Raw genomic sequence first — 23,467 nt, 5'->3', positions numbered from 1 at the left:
CTGTAGAGGTCAAAGTTCAGATAGTTGGCCAACTCTCCACATTGAATGTTGAAACGAACAATGTATTCCAAAGTAGAAAAGTCGTCTTCTCTAAAAAATAGTGAGAAACTCAGAATTTGAAACGTTATTGGGTAAGGATTCTCTATATATATTGCACTTCCTTGGGTAAGGATTTGCTAATCTATTATAGTAAGACAAGATTTGTAAAATTCTAGGCAGCTTATTTGAGGAGGCTGAGCCCATAGACCTATTGGACGACCTTTCTAACCACCTTCACAATCAACTGGGGGGCTTGTTGAGCTTGAGGAACATGCCTCCTAGCATTACGGCTGAAGTCTAGATGGAGGTAAATAAACAAGTATCCCATTTATAGACAATCTTAAGTTGCCCCCAGAGTCTTCGACTCATTGATAATCCATGTTTTCATATATAATAAGATTGGAAATAAGGTTAGTATTCCTAAAAGTTTGAGGTCCATTCGACTTACTTGTACTAGGTCTATTAACATTAACGACCTTCAGGGGTGTGACATCCTCCCTTAGAGGCATGTTTATGTAATGCTCAATTTGAAACAAGCCTTAACCTTCTAAGGCCTCTAAGGATTCTCGAGTGGAGCTTTTACCAATAGGCAAATTCTCTTCAGCAATGGTGATAACCTTCTTTGTTGTTGGCTCAAACAGCTTTTGAGAAAAGCTCTTAATAGTAAGAATGAGCTATTCTACAGTAGGGGTGACTTTGCTAGGTGCAAGCTCATATTTTTTTTGAAGGATGTCCACTAATTTTGTTCAATTGACCCGACTTTGTCCTTCAATTCATCAATGTTTCTCTCAATGATACTGCAGTGCTTCTTGAGCTATAGGGGAATTCTGAATCTCCATAGAAATCCAAGATTTTACTTCTAGGGTTAATTCTTCACCGTCTTTTTAAATTCCTCTATCTAAGAAACTTCTTCTACCAGTAAACCTTCTCCCTTTTTGGAATTGCCCACAATGGGATCTTTGGACTTGAAATCATTCTTATTTGGCACTATGGTGACTCGTGGTCCCATCGAGCATGCCAATTTTATTGTGGCCCGTTTGGAGAAAAAGAAAATTATGAACGTGCTAATGGTTTATAGTACTTGCGAACTTCAGATTGCACCAAATCTGACTTTGAGATGGTTATTTAGGAATAAAATGGACCAAATAATTCTTTAAAGTTTGATTTATCAAAAGTAACCTAAAGAATGCCTGAAATTGTAAAAAGAATGAAATATAAAAATGTAAGAACATAAATTTGATTGCATAAAAGTAAAGAAAAATATAAGGAAATGTAATTAAATAAAAAGAAAAGTGCAGAAATTCATAATTGAAAGTAAAATTTGCAGAGTTTTAGCTTTATTTTGGATTTGTACTTTTTAAATAACCTATGAATTTCTTGATTATTTCTCCACTAACTTTGCCTACTGATTTTATGTACGGAGTTTTAGTAGAAAAACGGTCATCTCAACCGACTTCGACTTTCTTTATAATAAAAAACAACCATTTTAATAACCACTCATTTTTTTTTTATAGAAATTGGGACGAGACAGAATTTTGGGCGGGGTGAGCACCCATGGTCCAAGAACTGTCAAACCCGCAATATATTAATAAAAGAAAAAAGCGAGTGTTTGAACAAGAGAAGAGGAACGAGAACAAACAAATAGAAGAGGGGAGGAGAAAAGATAGGAAAAGTCAAGAAAAACGCAAGTGTGAAATACTACAAATGTCATCATTGATAAACCTAGGGTTTTGTTAAACCCAGCCCCAATTTCCCACCTCTAGCCCCATGAAAGGACGAAAGTACCCTTTCAGGTTTTGAGGTGGGAAATTGGGGGAAAAAATCTCTCCCGGCACACGGGCGTGAGGTAATCACGCCTCACCACAAGGTGAGGCGTGAGGCTATCACGTCCGCACCGCCCGCATGAATAAATCACAAAAAAATTGTTCATAATTGTGGTAACTCGAATTATCCGTTTAGAAATAAAATTACGGCATTTTAACTCGTATTACCCTTTAACAAATAAAATTTAAAAACATAAACATTAAAATAAAAATTAATAAACATAAAAATTTATAAACATAAAAGAGTAAATATAATATCAAAAGTGTTAAAATGTATGAAGTTCTACAAAAATAATTTAGCTCGCCCGACGCCACGCATCCATAAACTCATCCATCTTCCTCTTAATGCGTGGAGCATCCTCGTCAGATCGGTGGGTAGCCGATAGTTGGGTGACACGCCACAACCAGCTAACCCACTGCAAAAAAAAAAAAAAAAAATAAATATTAAAAAATAAACACATATAAACTAATACTAAAGTTGTAAAATTATACTAAAATTATACTAAAATACTAAAATTATACTAAAATTATACTAAAATACAAAAATTATACTAAATTATGCTAAAATTATACTAAAATACTAAAATTATACTAAAGTTATAAAATTATACTAAAATTATACTAAAATACTAAAATTATACTAAATTATACTAAAATTATACAATTATACTAAATTATACTAAAGTTATAAAATTATACTAAAATACTAAAATTATACTAAAGTTATACTAAAATTATAAAATTATACTAAACTATACTAAAGTTATAAAATTATGCTAAAATTATACTAAATTATACTAAATTATACTAAAGTTATAAAATTATACTAAATTATACTAAAATACTAAAATTATAAAATTATACTAAAAAATACCTGTACTCGCAAAGCGACCTCCTACGCGCTGGGTCGGCTGTCTGCCCGGGGTCGGCTACTCATCGCTATCCTCAACCTCGCGATCACGTGCAACTGCAGACTATCGCACTGCCTGGGCTGCCACATCCAGATAGTCCTCCACAGTATCGCTATCAGGCTCTCTGTCACCAAAATCCGTCGCCCCCTCCGATCCATCAATATCGGGCTGCTCCACAATCGGTTCCCTCCTCAACTGGTCTGTCGCAGCCCCTCTCCGCCTACGACCGGATATATCAATACCACGCAATCTCGTATGGCGTGGTGTATCATCCTCGTCGTCCATATCTAGACGACGAGCAGATGACGGGATGGATTTCCCACCCCTAGTAGGCCGCTCCGTCTACAAAAAAATTACATCTAGTTAATAAAAAATGGTAACATATAAATTATAAATTACACTAAATTAATAAAATTGTAAATAATGTAAATTATACTAAAGTTATAAAATTATGCTAAAATTATACTAAATTAATAAAATTGTAAATATACTAGAATTATAAAATTATACTAAAGTTATAAAATTATGCTAAAATTATACTAAAGTTATACTAAAATTATAAAATTATACTAAAATTATAAAATTACACTAAATTAATAAAATTGTAAATAATGTAAATTTTTTTAAAAAAAAACCTTGGGCGTATGAACATCACGTCCGACCAGTGGTTCGGGCGTAAGCGCATCATGTCCGACCACTGGTTCGGGCATGTGGCTATCACGCCCGCACCACTGGTCGGGCGTGATTCCCTTTCGCTGGAACCACAGGTCGGGCGTGATGTTCATACGCCCGACTGCGATTCCGGTGATTTTTTAAAATACCCCCACAGATCACAAAACAGAGCGAAAATCAACGAAATAAAACCATAAATTTTACCATTTTCTCTTTCCCTTTACAGCCTCTTTCACGATCCATGATTTAGTTCACAAACGAGTCCGGATTTGATCGAAGAGTGTATAGGGTATTTGAGAGGTTTTGGTTTTTTTCAATTTTTGGCCAAAGGGTAGTTCGGTCAATTCCCGAGGCTAGAGGTAGGAATTTGTGTCTAGGTATAGTAAATCACTAAACCTATGGCAAAAAGCAAATTGATCACTGAGGAAGAGACTCCAAACTTTGCCAATGCATCAGCAGCTCTATTTCCTTCCCTAAAGATGTGTGAAAAGAGAATTTTCATCCTAGAGTAAATGCTGAGACAATGCAACCACTCTTGTCGAATACTCCAAGGAACATCCATGGAACGATGTCTAAGCAGATTAACTACGTACATTGAGTCTGACTCAACCCAAAGCTGATGCCAATTTTTCTCCCAATCAAGTTCAATTGCGAAAATAGTGGCTCTCAATTCAGCCATATAAGCAAAAGAAGGAGGGGTGGAAAAAGCAAAACAACCTTTGGGAAAGCCTCGATAGTTGCAAAAAATACCTCTCGCTCCTGCCTCACTAGGTGTGCCAAAAGCAGAGCAGTCCACATTGAATTTAACCCAGCCCAGAGGAGGTTTAAGTCAATGGATCGGAATAATGTTGGGAGCAAGAGGCGGCCTATGAGAAGCCAGAAGACGGGATAAGATAATAGCATCCTCTACGAAGAGCAAAACCTTTAGAAGTGGCAAAGGACTCTCGAATCAATCGAAAGAGGGTGATCTTCGAGTGCTGAATAGAAGGAGAAACTTCCTTAAAGATTGCTTCATTCCTGCAATGCTAGATTAACCAGATGCAAGTGATAGCTGCAACACGCTAGATCATCGACATCTGTGAGCCAAAAAGAATGCTACGAAGAGTGCTGAAAAAGTGGATGAATTGGGAATGACGAGGCAAAAAGCAGTCAAAATAAATTTCAAGGGCCCTCCAAAGAGAATCTGCAAAAGAACAGCTAATGAATAAGTGGTTAATGGACTTAGCATCCCTACCACATATAACATAATGAGAGGTTGGTGTGCCCTAGTTCATAGGCATTGGTTCTTATAAAATGTATTTGTGTCATATTAATAAAGGCATTAATCTAGTTCATTTATATCTTGTGCTATAATATGAATAGAGAATCCATCGATTGATAATCGTAAAACCATATCCCAAGTCTATTCTATCATGGGAATGATTAGGACCACAGACTTGTATATTCGACGACTGTATGGTAGTAATTGATACTAGCCATAGCACTTGATAAGTCAGTTGTGAATATGGGTACATGTTGTATACATATGACTGGATCGATCCGCCCGAGAAAACTACATGGTGGTTGTGTCATTAGTTTTCTTAAGTAGGTCTCTAACTGTCTTCAGACCAGATTTCATTATAATATCAATGTGGGATCCGGTTCACTTTGACATACGCCTAACAGGTCCGTAACAGGATGCCAAATACGGGTATGATTGGATGAACAGGTGAACACATTAGTATTGATAGTGAAGTGATGGAATTACCACTCACATAACAGTGAGATGATATCACAGGCCACTTGATAATTGAGATTGATAAGTGTGTGGCCACACCCTGATAAGTAGTTTACTTATCTGATTCATTAATCTACTTAAGATCAAGAAATATCATAAACATCAGAGAGGATGACAGCTGCCATGCCTCTAGTTTATAATATCGATATCAAATGGTAAAAGACGTTAAGAGGGTCTCTGCATCTTTAGACTGCTGAAACTCTGTCTTAGTTAGGGGCAGTAATGGTTTGCTAGAACCCACTTACTGTCTGTGAGCCATAAGCCCACTGCTAGCTAAGGACAGTCCCATAGGATCGTGCACATCGAACATCTGAGTTAGAACTTATAGAACGGTACATTGGAGAGATAGAATTAATTAATGGATTGACAGTAAAATGTCAAGGTAACTAATTGGTGGTTAATTAATTGATTAATTGATATTATGTATCAAGGTAATTAATTAATGGTCTTAAGTGTTGAGTATTTAATTGATTAATTAGTTTGCGCGATGTAATTAGTTAATTTGTAAATTAATGAAATTGCATTCGGTGAATAATTAATTAGATCAATACGTTAATTTATTAATTAGTGTTATTCATTTAATTGGGGTAATTAATTTAATCTAATCATAATTAATTGCATAGAATAAATATTATTGGTCTTTATTTATGTAATTAGATTAGGATTGGATTAGTATTGTAATTAAGCAATTAACCCTAAACCAATTAGGTTTAGAAATACACTACATATATAAATTAAAACACTCTAAACCTAATTAACCTAATGCTTATTCGGCCACTACAGAGATAGAGGCAGAAAAATCAAATTGATTTTCGTAGCCACCATTCCACTAGAAAGTGGGTTTTGTTTTCGCAAATATCTAAATCTCTCTAGTTCTTCTTCGTTCTTCGGCTAGCACTAGTTTTAGCTCAATAGTTGTTCGTGCACCTGACTACGGAGATCTTACTACCTTGTGGATTCTTCAGCCGTCTCTAGAAGAGACAGTCCGGGTATGTTTATATCCTTAATCGGATCAAAAGGTTTTATTCAATCAATGGTTAACGGACAAAGATCAACCTATAAGGGATTAGAAATAAATTTTAAACCGCAATTCTGCTGCACTACAGTTGATTAACTGGCTATAATCCCTAACAAATGGAGAATCCTAGATGTTGCAGGAGGTCATGAGTCGGAACCCGACCATGCAAAACTCTCTAGAAAGTGAAGGAGAGAGAAGGGGGAGTGTGAGCATTCCAAACAAATTTATACCAGTCCACCGAGAAGGAACTAGGACTGATAACCGAATAGTACTCTTTGGCAGTGAAAATACCCTTCGTAGAGGGTTTCAAGCGTAAAAATCAATATCATCTCTACCCTGGTGAATAGATCGAATACTGTCTTGAACAACCGAATGTAGAGTACCTAAGCCAAGCCACTCCGAATTTAATAAAAAATCATCAATAGAATTATAGCGAGAACGCTTATCCTGATGATCAAGACCCAATCTGTCCGCCACCGATGGAATGATCCACCTATCTATCTAAAAATTGAGCATTGAAGACTGGCTAATCCACTAAAAGGTCTGGTCCCAAATGGATGAATAAAAAAACTTACAAGAAGACCAAATCGAGGAAGGAGCAATGGTAGCTTTAGGCAAACCAGAGACAACCAGAAATCTAGACTTCATCAGAGAAATAGCTAGACTGGTGCCTTGAATTAATTCCCAACATATCTTACCCAAGAGAGTTTGGTTAAAGATCCTAAAGTCCTTAATGCACAAACCTCCACCCTCTAAACTTTTGCAACAAGTCTGCCAGGGAACCGTGATTAGCTTCCTCTGATTAATACAACCCGTCCAAAGGAAATTTCTAATACTTCTATTGAGCTTATCACTATGCCATTTTTCCTTTCGTATGACACAAGATACATGACAGACATTTGTTTTCGTGATAGTATTTTAACTCTATATCATCTAAAGGCGAAATAAACAATATGCTCGATTCTCAAATGACGTTACGATTACAGAATCTTGTCATCCAAAGAAAATGCGCATTTTTGTTAAATTTCACTTACTCATCAGATGATACCTGTAATAAATGATTGTCATTGTATAAGGAAAACAAAAAAAGCGGCAAACGAAATTTCACTTACGTGGCCATATACCAAATTCAGGCGCTTGATGGTTTGACTTAAATTTCAGCTCGTATATAAACCCTGTATCTCACCCAAAACCCCATTTTTAAGGTTACGCAATCTTGATCCCTCTCATCTCTCTCTATCTCCATGGTTGATTCCTACATACAATCAGTGAGCTCAAAACACGGTACTGGTAAGTATCTATTGATTTTCATTGTTCCTTAGTCTATCTTTTCCTCATCCGATTTACTTTTATGTATGTCGATTTCAGTAGCTGGAATAAGGATCTTTTGAGTATGTGTATGAATGTTCATTGGGCATGTAACATCATTAGGCATAGTCTAACAATATGAATGTTCATTGTGATATGGGAATACTCTTAATGTTCTGTTTAGGAAGCTAGAACTGATTGAGCATGTGGTTGATTAGGCATACTCTTAAGCTTTGAATGTTCATTGTGATGGGCAATACTTCTATAGTTATACTGCTAGAACTGATTGCGTATGTGTATGAAGTAAGTTGGCTTGTTTTATGTTCTATTTAGGAATCTAGAACTGATTGAGTATGTGTATGAATGTTCATTGTTTGGCATAGTTTATAGTATACCTTCCACTTGGCTTGTTATCTGATTGAAACCATTTAGAATGGTGATGCATTTTCGATGCTATCAGCATAAGTTATGAACTTGTGGTTAGAGCATCGCAAACTTCATCACCGTGCTCAATTTTCAACGAGTACAATCCAAGTGGGAGGAACATTGTAAAGGGTTATGTATGTGCATTGCTATTAACTGCTTGCTTGAATACCTTAACCATACATAAAGTGATTGGTATGAATATGAGTTATATTGCTATAACTTATTGGTATGTGCATTGCTATACAACTGTTTAGGAAGCTAGAACTCATGGGAATACTCTTATACCTACGAGCTATACTGCTAGAACTGATTGAGTATGTGTATGTGTATGAAGCACATATTGGCTTGTGTTATGTTCTGTTTAGGAAGCTAGACTGATTGAGTATGTGTATGAATGTTCATTAGGCATGTAGCATCATTAGGCATAATCTAACAATATGAATGTTCATTGTGATATGAGAATACTCTTACGATGTTCCTTTTCACTTGGGCTTGTTATCGTAAACAAAAGCATTCAGCATGGTGATAGGTTTATGATAAGCACAAAGGGAGTCCCTTATGGTGACAGCATCATAAACCTCATTACCAAGTTCATTATTCAACGAGTACAATCCAAGTGGGAGGAACATTGTAAAAGGGTCAATATACATATACATATGAATTGATGTCTTTTGATATGACTTGAATATACATATACATACGAACTGAATAGCAAAGCTCTACGTTATATTACAAAAGGGGGGATGAGTGTTGCATTTCGGTTGTAATTGAAGGTCCAAAGCTCCTTAACTATTTTGACTAGAGAATGGAAATTTGGAATTGGAATGAGAACCACAAAGGAAATTTATTATCCCTTAAAAGTTTCACATCGCCTTTCGATTCTCCTTTCTCTTAGTCCATCTCCAGGCGAGCACATCATACACTTCCCTATTGCTGAGGTATTACTCAGCAACTGCTTCTTGCCCAGGATATGGCGCCTCAATGTGGGGCTGTAGTAGTAGATCATATATGTGCCACAACAGCTACAAAATGCATAGAATAATTAGATCACAAACATGATTAAGTGTTTATCAAATAAAATAGATAAATGGTGGCATATCTCAACCGTGGCAGTGGGAAAGGGAGGGTGAGTAAGGAGATGGGGAAGATGAATCATCCCCTGAGGAGCCACGTTAGGATGATAAACCTTATTCCATAAGTGAAACTGAGAATAATAAGAGACATTGATTAGTGTATGTGTATACAATGTCATATAGGTTCATATATCTTAAGGAGATAAGTTAATATTACTGTTGGAGGTCTGTTTGGGAAATTCGGAGGGTAGCTGATTCTGATTTCAAATACACCCCTTTCATATGAGGTGTATTGGGGGCCTTTTATTCTGATCGACCATTTGAAGAAGTTATCATCCAGAGGACCTGTTATCATCCAATATAAGAAGAATCATTATAAGTAAATAGAAGAAACCAGGAAGAGTTGAATCCAACATATGGATTGACATACCATCGATGGCCAGAAGCCACCCTGGGCTCTCAATGTACAGTTTCTCCATCTCAGCAATTATCCGTTATTGAACAAGCGCAAGGTGATTCATTGTATAATGTATGTTTTTTGGGTTGGATGGACACTGAATGATTGTGATATGATTGTGATATGATTGTTATTTATAGTGATATAATAGTGGTGGCTAAATGAAAGGTCGTGAAAGGGGAAGGGTCTTAATTAGTGCGGTTAGGGTTGTGTAATGATGCTATGTATTAATGACCTGCATTGGGTTTTGCAGATATCAAGACTTTGGGATTATAGGCCTAATAATGACTCCAAGATATGGATACATGAATTAATCGATTTGTTTCAGAATTTGGATATGTATTGGTTATTTTTTTAGTTTTAATTCAGGAATGTATGTTAAATGTAAACAGATTATGAGTATTGGTATCCAATAAAATTAAAACCATTGTTATACAGAATTTCATGTTCATATTCGAGTGTGTTAAGGTAAAAACCAGAAATCCATACGAAGAAGAAGGCAAAAAGCGACATTTTAATTTTAAAAAATATCATATAAAGAACAATAAAAAGACATTAAAATAAACGAATCTGTCATCTGAAAATAAATCCTTTAACATGATTGATTAAGACCTATGCCATCTAAAACATGCTATGATGGCAGAAATTATTATACAAACTGTCATCACAAATTGAATATGCCAAATTCCCACACATAAACTTGATGGTTTAATTATTAGTATATCATGTGATGACATTAAAGGTGACGATAATAATAAATTAGCTGCATCATAACAAAGATTAATATGACAGTACACAGATAGGATAATGTCATGTGTCGCACCATCACATGACAGAACCTAACTGTCGTCTGAAGGGGCAACAGACGGCAGCGAGTCCCGTGATAGATTTATATCTTCGGGACGACAGTTTTTAACCGTCGTCTGAAGGGGTTTTGGCTTAGTATATTCAACAGTCCCACTGGCTACTTATAGATCAAGAATGAGTGAACCAAAGAACCAGTAATAGCAGACTTAATTAGAGTTAAACACCCTACAAAGGAGAGAGAGCTACCTTTCCACTTGCTAAATTGAGAGAGAAATTTGTCTGTAAGGTTGCTGAGATGACGAGCCCTTGGAGCTCCTTTAAATAGAGGGACTCCTAAGTAACTGAAAGGGAGAGACTCCAAACGGATGCCAAGACAGTGAGCAAGACGAACCCTCCTCGGAGGACTCACTTGAGAACCAAAAAAGACAGCAGATTAATAACCACTCATTTACAAATGTAAAAATTAATTTAATTAAATAATTATTAATAAACTGATACTATTTAATTAATCCATTTATACAATAAAAATTTAATTAAACTATACATTAAATTAAATATAAGAATGAAAAATAATTAAAAATGAGTATAAATATGGCAAATGTTTTGCATAGGTTAATAGAATATGTGGGGGGATTGGCTCAAGGCTCCCATCAGAAAGGCCAATGAGAAACTGGGGGTAAGATGGCTGTGTGATCCAAGCTCGGGGGGCCCGATGTTGGGTAATAATCTAGGTGAATCCCATAATGTTCTTCCACGGTTTTTAAGAAGTGCTAAGGAGATTAAGTTGGGTCAGCGAACATTTTAATTGCCCATGAACCAATTGGAATCTGAAGTAGCAGGTATGGAGGCTGAAGAGGAATCTAATTTATCAATTCAGGAGGACAGAAAGAAACAGAGAGACATGGGACAAAGGGATGAGGGCAAGAATAAAGGAAAGATAGATGTCAACAACAGTTCGATATTTGGACAAACCATTCCAGAGCGAGAGCAGGATACATGATGTCTAGCCAATTCTGATTCGGTGAGGTCTGATATGCAGACCCGCTGGCAGCCATGAGTTGCCTTAGCTGGAACTGCCGGGGGCTGGGGAATACCCATGCAGTTCGGTCTTTGGGCATACTTATCAAACAGCATAATCCTGAGATTGTTTTCCTCATAGAGACACTAGCAGGTAAAGTAAAGATTGATAGTATTAGAAGAAAATTTAATTATGAAGGTTGTTTTTCTGTTGATTGTCAGGGGAGAAGTGGAGGGTTGGTTGTGTTCTGGAGAAATAACATAAATCTTACTATTAGAAGTTATTCTGCTCATCACATCGACTCTCAAATCACTGATTCTGAAAAGGGTGATTGGCGTATGGTGGGTTTTTATGGGTTGGCAGATCGGGGTAGGCATAGGGAATCTTGGGACCTTATCGACACTCTTAATAATAACCTAAGTATGCCATGATTGATTTTAAGGGACTTCAACTGTATATTGGATCATTCTGACAAACGTGGCGGTCCACGTTATCCTGCTAATCTGATGTCTCAGTTTGCTAACACAATTTCAATGAACTCCCTTATTGAATTATCATTAAATGGCTCACATTTTACCTAGGAGTGAGGCAAGGGTACCGATCATTGGGTGCATGAGAGATTAGACAGAGGCTTTGCGTCTTTCTCTTAGGTACAGTTGTTTCCAAATTATCAATTTCACAATTTGATTTCGGATTACTCTGATCATTCGCCTTTATTGTTCAATTGGTTGGGAACTAAGGAAGTTAGGAGACCACATCGGTTTAAATTTGAACAAGCTTGGCTTAAAGAGGACGATTTCATCCATTTAGTCAGGAATAAATGGAAGGATCTTGGCAACCAAAATGTGACTACCAAGTTAATTGCCTACTCATCTTCAATGGATCACTGGGGCTTTAAATTCAAAACACCGTTCACACGACAGCTTGCACTATGCAAAAGGAGGCTTGCGGATCTCAGGGATAAGGAGGATTCAGTCTCCGTGAGCCAAATTTTGGAGGCTAAATCACAACTCAGTAGGTTGCTTGAAATTGAAGAGATTTATTAGCGTCAGAGAGCTAAGGCCTTTTGGTTAAAAGATGGCAATGGAAATTCAAAGTTCTTCTATGCGAGTGTCAAGGCTAGAAATCGACAGAACCGTAATAATAAACTTGTGGCGGATTCAAGTGAGCTGGTTGAGGATGAACAAGGTATAATCAATACTGTTGCTGAATATTTTAGTACGGTTTTCCAGGCTTCTGGCGTGGTGAATTTCCAAGCTACTGAGGTAATATATTCTGGAATTACTAATAAGATGAATGCTGGTTTAACTGGGCCGTTTAGCCTGGATGAATTTACAAAGGCTCTCTTTCAAATGCATCATGACAAGGCTCCTGGCCCTGACAGATTAAGTCCGGGATTCTTTCAATTTTTTTAGAAAGAAATCGGTAATGAAATTTTTATGGCTTATTGTGGGTGGTTGGATAAAAATGAGTTCCGTGCGGATTTGAATAAAACCATTTTGGTGTTAATTCCTAAATGTCCTAATCATGTTAGATTGACTAACTTGAGACCTATTGCTTTTTGCAACGTGCTTTATAAACTAATAGCCAAGGTTTTAGCTAATAGACTAAAAGATGTGCTTCCTTTTGTGATTTTGGATTGCCAATCGGCATTTATTCCGGACCGATCACTAATCGATAGTGTACAAATTGCTTTTGAAACTCTTCATTATATGAAAAGGGAAAATAGAGGGAAACGAGGTCACGTGGCTTTAAAGATTGATATTAGTAAAGCATATGATAGGGTTAACTAGCAGTTTTTGAAACTTGTATTAGGTCGAATGGGTATCTACCCTAAATGGATCACTTGGATGATGTTGTGTGTGACCACTGTCAGTTACTCTATAGCCATTAATGGAGATTACACTGATCAGATTATTCCAGGTAGAGGTCTTGGACAGGGGGATCCTCTTTCTCCTTATTTATTTATCTTGTGTGATGAAGTATTATCTAAGTTGTTATCTCGCGAGGAAGGTGCTGGACGGATTCATGGCTGTTCTATTGCTTGGGGCCCTCCGAGTATCTCTCATTTATTCTTTGCGGATGATAGCTTCATTTTCTTTGATGCTACTAGGGAGGAGGGTCATTCAATTGCCACGATTGTGCGTACTTATGAAGAAGTCTCAGGCCAAACTATTAAGCTATCAAAATCCGGGATATTCTTTAGCCCAAATGTCAGTGCTACTGTTAAAAATGATTTGTGTGCTATTTTGCAGGTTTCGGCACCTTTAAATACAGGCAGATATCTGGGATTGCCTTCTTTAATTGGGCGTTCAAAGTGCCAGATTTTTGACTTTCTAAAGGAGCGTCTACGGAAGAGGTTTAGTAGTTGGAGTTTCAGATTTCTCTCAACTGCGAGTAAAGAAGTTTTGCTTATATCAATTTCTCAGACGCTTCCCACTTTTTGTATGAGCACTTTTTTTATCCCAAAAGCTATTTGTGAGGAACTCCAGAGAATGATGAATTCCTTTTGGTGGGGAACGAAAGATGGAGGGGCTAGAAATATTCACTGGTTTAGTTGGACCAACTTGAGTAGAAGTAAAAGTTGTGGGGGTTTAGGTTTCAGAGATCTTTATGAATTTAATCTAGCTCTTCTAGGAAAATAGGGTTGGAAGCTTATCAATTAGGGGTGGGCAAATAAACCGAACAAACTGGTAACCGAACCAGAAACCGGTAATCCAAACCGAAAAAAGCGATTAACCGAATCGGTAGTTTTCTTAATGGTTAAAAAAATAGATAGGTATCGATTTCGGTTTCGGTTTCGGTTTAGAGTGTTCAAAAAACCGTGGTTCGGTTAACCGAATCGTTTAATAAATATATTTGAAAAAAATTAATATATTATATAAATTATATTATAATATATAATTATTATAATATAATTTATATAAATTATATAAATTATATTATAATATATAATTATTAATATATTATATAAATTATATTATAATATATAATTATTATTAATATAAATATAAATATATTATATATGTTATACTAGTGTTGTACTTTAAAAAAAATACACAAATAAATACATCAGTTTTTTTTTTCAAAATCAAAACTATTAGTTTTGTTCAAAATATATACATAAGTTACATTATAATAGTTTTGTTCAAAATATATACATAAGTTACATTATAATATAATTGTTGTTGTACTATTATTGTTGTTTAAAATACAAAACAGAAACCTATTTTATTCTTCTCGTTCTTCTCCTTTCCCCTCACACACACCACCACCATCGAATAACCGTCGCCTTCATCTTTCTTTATGTTTTAAATGTAAACTTAATGGATTGTTTTTTAGTTCGGTGCTTATGTTTGAATTCTGAACTTTTATATGAATTTGTTTCGTTTGAATTTTTGAAATTATGTGTATTTTAATATTGTTTAAAAATTTAGGTTTGGGTAAAAATTATGGTTAACTATTGATTTTTGGTAGTGAGAATTAGTTAAAAACCGTTAACCGAAAAACCTAACTGAAATTAATGGTTAACCGGTCGTATGGTTAACCGATTGATATGGACCGATTTCGGTTTGGATGGTTAAAAAACCGTTAATAACAGTTCGGTTAAATTTTTTGTCCAATGGACCGGTTAACCGAACCGTGCCCACCCCTATTATCAATAACCCAGACACTTTAGTCAGTCGGCTTTTCAAAGCTAAATATTATCCTCGGTGTGACTTTTTATCCTCTAAATTGGGCAATAACCCCAGTTATATTTGGAGAAGTGTTTGGGCTTCCTTTGATATGCTAAAACTCGGTTTTCGATGGAGAATTGGAATCAGAACAAAAGTGTCTGTCTGGTCTGGCCTTTGGATACCTGACAATGATTCCTTCAAACCCGTGTCTGATCATGATGACAGTGTTAATAATCTGAGAGTTGCGGATTTAATGATACCTAGAACCAGGTTGTGGAATAGAGCCATGCTTTCCTCAGTGTTTGGGAGACAAGAGGCGAACAGAATTGCAAATATTCCTCTGGCTAGTGGCGCAAGGGAGGATAAATTAATTTGGCACTATACAAAATCTGGTATGTATTCATTAAAATCGGGTTACCATGCGCAACAAACAATGTCAAATGTTCAAGCAACGCCTGAGTATTGGAGAAAATTATGGAATCTAAAAATTCCAGCGAAAATGAAATTCTTTCTCTGGAAAGTATGTAATGAAATTCTTCCTACTCGAATTCAACTACGTAGTCATTATGTTCAGGTTACTGGTATATGTGCACTCTGTAATTTGGATATGGAGCATACATGGCATCTTTTTTCGGGATGTTTATTCGCTCAAGAGTCCTGGACCGAGGCTGGTATGGTTAAACCTGAAAGTGAATGGGAAACAATTGTGGACTGGTTGATTCACTACTGTTCGACTAGATCAGATGAGGGGCTTGTTGATGCAAGCCTGGTTTTATGGACTATATGGCGTCAAAGGAATAATCGAGTCTGGCAAGGGTCTAACGAAACACCTACTAGAGCGGTTCGATCTTTTGAGACGTTTCTGAATGATTGGAAATTGGCTCAGCTACGATCTGATCGCAGAGTAGTGTAGAGTGGTGAAACATCAGTTAATCTGTGCAAGAGATGGATTCGTCCCGAGCTTGACAAATTTAAATGTAATACGGATGGTGCTCTATTCCAGACGGAAAATTGCAACGGTGCTGGTATGATTGTTCGACGGGATGACGACTCGTTTTTGGCTCTCCATAGTCGATTTTTTCCAATGATTGCAGATGCACAGGTAATTGAAGCTATTGCTTTGCGTGAGGGGATTATATGGACATTGTCATTTGGGTTGCAGAATATTGAATTTGAGACAGATGCTCAAGTGGTTGTTGTAGCTGTAAATGACAGAATGCGAAGATTTACTAAGTTTGGTGAGATAATTCAGGATTGTGTAAAAATCTTACAACATCGTACGAATTGTACGGTTAATTATGTTCCCAAGTTAGCGAATGGTGCTGCTCATGCGATGGCCCGAGAAGCCCATTCTAGTGCTAACTCTTTTGTGTCTTTTACTATCCCTTCATGGTTGGAAGGAACTTTATGTATGGATTCTTTAAATCTTGAATAAAGCTATATTTGATTAAAAAAAAAAAAAAAGTAAGAAAAGTGAAAATCTAAAGGCCGACCGAAGAGCAACTAATAATAGAGCATTAGTGATTGATTGTTGTGTGTGTTTGTAAAGAAACTCTGCCTGCCTATAAATAACCAACAATCCTTTTTCCATTTCCGTTTCTGTTTCGACTCCTCGGTTTGAGCAATAGCCTGCGCCACCTTCTTCAAGGTACTCTCTCTTCTATCATCTTCAGATCTACGCTTGCTCTCATCATTCATTAATAATTAATTGGCTTCCTTTTCTATTTCTATTTCTAGATATAAATACAACCCCAAATGGAAGTTCAGCAAGTGCCAGTCCCAGTCCCAGTGCACGTCAACGGGAGAAAAGAGGTCGAGATCTTGGCCGACGAGTTCGATCTGACGGCTATTGTTGAAGTTGAGCCTCTTCCTCCTGTTGTGGTGGTCCAAGATGAGGTGCTAGTTAAACAAGGGAAGAAGAATCAAAATGGCAGAGAGATTGTTTTGGGGAGAAACGTGCATACCTCTTGTCTTGAGGTTACAGAGCCTGATGCTAACGATGATGTTACTGGCGACAAGGATGCTTATATGGCCAGCGTTTTGGCCAGGTATAGAAAGACCTTGATGGAAAGAACCAAGCATCATTTAGGTAAATCATATCTTTATTTTCTTCAATTGCTTTAGATGCAAATTATTAATGGTTTAGGTTTTAGTTTTTGGTATTCGGGCTATATAATATCATTAAAACCTTTTTGCTTTGCAAATATTCAGATACCAAATGTTTTTGCTTTCCGCATCAGGTTCTCATGTTCAAATTGTTGTAATGGTTACAGGTTATCCTTATAATTTAGACTTCGATTATGGTGCTCTGGGACAGTTGCAACATTTCTCTATCAACAATCTTGGTGATCCATTTATTGAAAGTAACTATGGTGTGCATTCAAGAGAATTTGAAGTCGGTGTTTTAGATTGGTTTGCCCGTCTATGGGAAATAGAGAAAAATGAATACTGGGGTTACATAACCAACTGTGGTACAGAAGGAAATCTTCATGGGATTCTAGTAGGGTAAGTTGTTCTTCACTTCTGCCTTTGTTTGTTCTCCAATTTCTTCTAAATGTCTTTTTTCTTTTTTTATACATTATGAATTGTTAAAAATGAGTGAAACGTGTACACATTTTTAACCACGCAGGAGGGAAGTATTTCCAGATGGGATTCTGTATGCATCACGAGAATCTCATTATTCCATCTTCAAAGCAGCTCGCATGTATCGAATGGACTGTGTGAAGGTAGACTGTCTGGTTTCTGGTGAAATTGATTGTGCTGACTTTAAAGTTAAACTACTCGCTAACAAGGACAAACCAGCCATTATCAATGTTAACATAGGTAGCTGCTGTTACTGTCTCACATATTTACATAGATTTTTTTCGTTTTGTCCATGCACTATGCTGATTACTTTGATGTGTCTTGTTTATACAGGCACAACTGTGAAAGGAGCCGTTGATGACCTAGATCTTGTAATAAAAACACTTGAAGAAAGTGGATTTACACACGATCGGTTCTACATTCATTGTGATGGAGCTTTATTTGGACTTATGATGCCTTTTGTCAAGCGTGTAAGTGATTGCATTTCAGAATCCTTTTATAAGAAGGCTACTTCACTTAAGGATGACGTGGTTGACCCTCACCATTTTTCTTCCCTGCTTTTGTGCACCATGTGTAGATGGCCATGTGTCTAGAAAATTATGTATCTGTTCAATAATTTAAACAGTTCAATTGTGTTTACTCAGTAGACAGGGGCATTGTGCATAATGTTTAGTTATTCCTTTAAAACTAGTCAAATAAGTGGTCTATCATCTGAAGTTCTGATGCATCATGACGAAACCTTTCACTACGAACATCACAAAATCTGTTTTATGCTTGCTACAGTCAGCTTTTCTAGCATTAAATTAGGGGCAGCAGCTGACCAATCATTTGCTAAACCATGGACATCTTAATTCTGTAACGGCTTTATGGTTAGTTGATGAGCAAACAACTATTGATAGAGGAATGCTTATTATCATTTGATTGTCAATGACACGTATATCTGGCTGAATGTTGCTTCCATGGTTTCCCTTCTAAGTGCAGTATCATGTTTTTATTAGTCCTTGCAACTGAGTATTGATTTATTATGAACAGGCACCAAAGGTTTCATTCAAAAAGCCCATTGGAAGTGTGAGTGTTTCTGGTCACAAGTTTGTTGGTTGTCCAATGCCATGTGGTGTCCAGATAACGCGGTTGGATCACATTAATGCTCTCTCAAGGAATGTGGAATATCTTGCTTCAAGGGATGCCACAATCATGGGCAGCCGCAATGGTCATGCTCCTCTCTTCCTTTGGTACACCCTCAACAGAAAAGGTTATAAAGGATTCCAGAAAGAAGTACAGAAATGTCTCAGGAATGCTCATTACTTGAAGGACCGCATGCGTGATGCTGGAATTAGTGCAATGTTGAATGAACTCAGTAGCACAGTTGTATTTGAGCGGCCCAAAGACGAGGAGTTTGTTCGCAGGTGGCAGCTAGCTTGCCAAGGGAATATTGCACATGTTGTGGTGATGCCAAGTGTCACCATAGAAAAGCTGAACGATTTCCTAGATGAATTAATTGAGAAACGCTCAACATGGTATAAAATTGGAGAAATTGAGCCTCCTTGTATTGCAGCAGATGTAGGGAGTGAGAATTGTGCTTGCTCTTTGCATAATAAGTAGACAAAAATAGCCGAGTGATAACTCTTCCACTCAGCTGTAGCTTTTTATCTTATTTGTACCAGAATACTTCATTATTTATAATTTAGATTTGATTGGAATATTTTTTCTATTTTATTTAAATCTTTGATTCTTTTGACTTGTCCTGTTTTCAACCTGGAAGCTTCTAATCTGTTTCGGAACTCAACACCTACTCTTTATGCAAGCAACATTCCATTAATCTGTTCACTAAAGGAATGGAACAAACTTAGATTTAGAAGTTCCTTAATGTACATGATTTTTGTTTGGTTACCTTTGGTTCTGTGCTGGATAGGGGATATGTTGAAGCTACAGAACAATGATAGCAGCTTGAGCTTAAAATCAGTTTACGCTAGATAAACTTGTAGGGTAGAAAGAAGAAGATTTCTGGGATGAAATCCTAATCTACTGGATTTGTATGGAGCATTTGAGTATTGTCTCTGTTCAGTTATGACTTAGAATTGTTGTTTTCATTTCTTATTTCCCACTCAACTTACCAAAAGGTTAACAGCAGAGAACATTTGTTCAAATGACATGATTCTTTATAGATTGTATTTGTGGTACATTCAACTTCCTCACATATTTACAATGACTGCTGTTGTCACGTGTTATTGGCTGCTCATACTTGGATCAGAATATAAAACTTACAAAAAAAAAAAAGTTCTCCCATTCAGTTGTCCTTGTGTTTTGGAAACTGTTTCTAAGCTTGATGACCTTGTCAGTTTTGCAGTGGTTCAATTGCTACAGGGAACTTATTTTTTGGCATTCGCACGAGTGTTGGCTGGACGGAATCGTCATTCTCCAGAGCCCTCCAACTGTTAGATGAATGAAAATTATGATTTAAGTATATGCTTGCCTTCTTACTAAAATTAAATCCATTTGATTTGATTCTAGCATTTCTTACTTGTATCTGGTGACCAGGTGATGGACGAAGATGCAGATTTCTATTTTAGCCAAGTTGATTCCGGGGCACATCCGAGGGCCACTACCAAATCCAAGAAAGCTGTAAGGCCTTACAGGTGCCTGAAATCGTTTTGAAAACCTTGTTACTAATTCTGCATGTGCAAGCAACGAAACTCAATGCTAATTAATAACAATAGGATATGCTTACATCAAATCTGGAGGGATTAAACCTATAGGGATCAGGAAAAAATTCTGGGTCATGGTGAATGGAAACAACATCCAAGTTGATTGACCAGCCTTTCTTGATTTGATACCCTGCAATATTAAGACTTAAGAGTTAAATTGCTTCATAGGCATATTTTAGTAGCTTTGTTGTGTGATTTATGGATTCATACCATCAATTTCGAAGTCCTGGGCAGCTTTTCTTGAATTCCAGGGCAATACTGTGGCTCTTCGGAGAGTTTCGCTAATTACCTGAACTTCATGTAAGGGCCAACAATTCAAATCTTCAAAGATTTACAACAGATGCTATATTTATAATGAATTTTTGGGATAAAAGGTCAATTTGGCCGTTTAACCTAGCTCTCGGGTCAATTTTCCCTAAATCAACTTTTGAGTATCTTTCAATTGTACAAATTAGCCCAAAATTACACGTGTCAGTATCAAGATACAACAAACTGAATAATATATGACACATGCTACTTCTGATAACTTTTTTTTTTAGGAAAATTGATCCTAGGAGCCAAAAGGGCCAAATTTTACCCTTTATCATGCATTAGTAATTGGCCTCTCACTTTGTTTGTAAAAGGCATGTTAGTAACTTCAGACCATGTGAGGCCTGCTCCGGGTGCTCTCTTTGATATGATTTCTTGATGCTCCTCCTGCAAGTCTAGAATTAGATAGAAGGTAGGAGATAATCACTAGAAACTAAAATTAGTTTCAGAGTTAACATTACACGAAGTTGTTCCAAAACTGCTGGATTTTCTGCAAGGAATTTCATGATCCATGTGAGACCAGCTGTAGTGGTGTCATGCCCTGCAACTAGCAGAGTTAATATATTATCCTTGAGTTGTTTGTCAGTAAGCTTATCTTCTTCATCTGTTCCATCCTGTGTTTTACTGTGCTTCATTATCAGCGACCCTAAGAAATCTTGGTGGAGGCTTTTTCCGCTTCTCCTACTCTCAATGGCCGAATCTAGCATTGCGTGCATCCTGTCCCTAGCCTGAATAGGTGGAATACTATATTAGAGACAATTTGTTATTTTTGAGTCCTTTGAACTTTGTTATGAATATTGAGATCCTGATCCATTGTTTCTATACATTGACTGCTGTTCAACACATTGAATGCTTCTTTTACTCAAGGACTTACTATGAGTGTGCAGTTTTATAAATGACTAAGAACTCAAATGTATAGGTTTATAAGTGACTCACTATGCATAAATATAGGTTTATAAATTATAAATGATCAATAGCTCAATAGGAAAAAGAAGAAGATTAAAAGCTCAATGTGTAATACCTTAATACCATTATAAAATGCTGTTCCAGGGATCTTAAATGGCAGGGATGCAAATGAGGAAGAAATAATCTTAAAATTGGACCTGAACTTTTCCTGCTCTTCTCCAGTGGGTTCTAGGCTCATTATCATGTTCCCAATTACTTTCAGAGTAAACTGCAAAGCCAAGAGCTACAATTACATATTGCAAATGAAAAATATGCACATGCTCTTTGAGTTCGTCATTGATTCTTAACTGTGGAAGCTTCTTCAAGTACCAACACTTTTTCTCTTCCAGACCATTGATCAAATGTTTCAATTGCTAGATTGTTAATAAACTGAAAGTATTTTTTCAGCCCATCAACTGATAAGGGTTCAGCGATGAGTCGGCGGAGCCTTTTGTGTTGTTCTCCATTTGTTTGGAGCAAACTTGTAGTGCCCAGCACCTGTTGTCCTGTATAGAAGAGGTTCAAGCTCACCATTCCATCTTTTCCTGCTAACAAGATTTTGCTGGCTTCTCGTCCAGTCATGAACACTGTAAATCTGCCCAGGACAAATGTCTTGAAAACCTTCCCGTACCTGTTTACGTTCCATTAGCACAGAAAACATGAATCATTATAATGTTTTGTATAGTAAAAGTAAAGTCGGATAGCTTTTAAATGTGATGATTGATTACTTCTGCTGCCTCTTTTTCATGAAGCTGTATATACCGGCCGGACTTGAAAAGTCAGACAGAAATGAGAAGCTTTCACCAACAACTGGCCAGCCCAAGCTTCCCGGGATTACCTCCATTTCTTTCGGTGAAACCCGTAATTGCAGGGAGAAGAAAGCCAAAAGAAAGAGTGCGCTTAAGAGAAGAAAGATCATTAATAAGCTGAGCTCCATTGCCAGTCACTTGATCAGTTGGTAGCACAAGATAATAATAGTGGTAGATGCTAGATATATATACTGATATGAAAGTGATTAACTATGAATTCTCCGATACTTTGTTTGTTGTGTTGGTGACATTTGGAATTACTGGTGAAATCCAAGGATTTGTATAATTTTCTCCAAATAACTGCTGGCCTGCAATTCCATAGCTAGGTAGATATTAACGTCATTGTTACAGAGAGGCTGAAGTGGTAGATATATTTGTTTTGATTGGACTTAAGCAGTTTTGTTTGCCGTCCTATTTAAACTTAAGCCGATTAAGGACACATGATTAGAGCTAATTCACTTACCTATACTTTATGGACAGTTTACATATTCTTTTTGATAGTTTTGGTTCATTTAGGCTTAAGATGAATGAGCAGCTGCTCATTCCTTGTTTATTTCAAGCAAAAAGCATAATGAGGTTCCTGATTAATATTATCTTTCAATTTGATACATTGGGTTCTCAATTAATTATAATTGCTTATATTGAGTCCCTGATCAAATATCGTGTTTTGGTATTATGAAATTCCTTAATCAACTGACTCTTGTAGAATAAGATGTGTAGTTGTGAGGAGAATACTCGAGATGAAGATTATGAATTTTTAGTAAGTCAGAAATAATGTGCTACAATTGAGTATCTGGTTTCACTTGGGCAAGCAATTGAGCTTCTTGCACCCAAGTAAGGATTGAAATACCCCCTCATAATTACATCGAGACAAAGCATCTGCAACTCTACTCTCTCTTAACACAGTTTATAACATTTTGAAAAAGTATAACCGAGTAATTTGATCACCCAATTTTGTTGGTCCAAAAGAGTAATATGTTGGATAAGAGATGCTTGAGGCTCTTTTGATTTGTGAAAACGGTAAATTCAAATCCTAAAAGGTAAGGGTGTCAGTGAAGACAACACCGATTCCACGACCCACCACAAAAGGAATGGTAAAATCAGACAAGG

At 36.7% G+C, this 23,467-nt stretch overlaps 2 protein-coding genes across 2 annotated transcripts; one reads left to right on the top strand and one right to left on the bottom strand.

Annotated features, from left to right (window-relative positions):
• Nucleotides 1-16,499: 16,499 nt before the first annotated feature.
• On the top strand, nt 16,500-19,291 carry LOC136235688 (serine decarboxylase). Its single transcript, XM_066025580.1, has 6 exons — nt 16,500-16,654; nt 16,744-17,095; nt 17,280-17,511; nt 17,636-17,829; nt 17,923-18,059; nt 18,622-19,291. Exons 2-6 carry the CDS (start codon nt 16,762-16,764, stop codon nt 19,189-19,191), a joined length of 1,467 nt encoding a protein of 488 aa, XP_065881652.1. The 5' UTR covers nt 16,500-16,654; nt 16,744-16,761; the 3' UTR covers nt 19,192-19,291.
• A 479-nt stretch (nt 19,292-19,770) lies between these two features.
• LOC136235689 (abscisic acid 8'-hydroxylase 3-like) lies at nt 19,771-22,485 on the bottom strand. The gene is made up of 9 exons (XM_066025581.1): nt 22,277-22,485; nt 21,858-22,179; nt 21,625-21,777; nt 21,065-21,331; nt 20,904-20,990; nt 20,505-20,583; nt 20,318-20,424; nt 20,111-20,229; nt 19,771-20,021 (listed from the first exon to the last, which is right to left on the bottom strand). Exons 1-9 carry the CDS (start codon nt 22,483-22,485, stop codon nt 19,925-19,927), a joined length of 1,440 nt encoding a protein of 479 aa, XP_065881653.1. The 3' UTR covers nt 19,771-19,924.
• Nucleotides 22,486-23,467: the final 982 nt, after the last annotated feature.

The sequence above is a fragment of the Euphorbia lathyris genome, chromosome 7, assembly GCF_963576675.1.
Source record: "Euphorbia lathyris chromosome 7, ddEupLath1.1, whole genome shotgun sequence".
Taxonomy (NCBI): domain Eukaryota; kingdom Viridiplantae; phylum Streptophyta; class Magnoliopsida; order Malpighiales; family Euphorbiaceae; genus Euphorbia; species Euphorbia lathyris.
The sequence above is the reverse complement of the archived record's forward strand: the minus strand, read 5'-3'. Positions and strand labels throughout refer to the sequence as shown.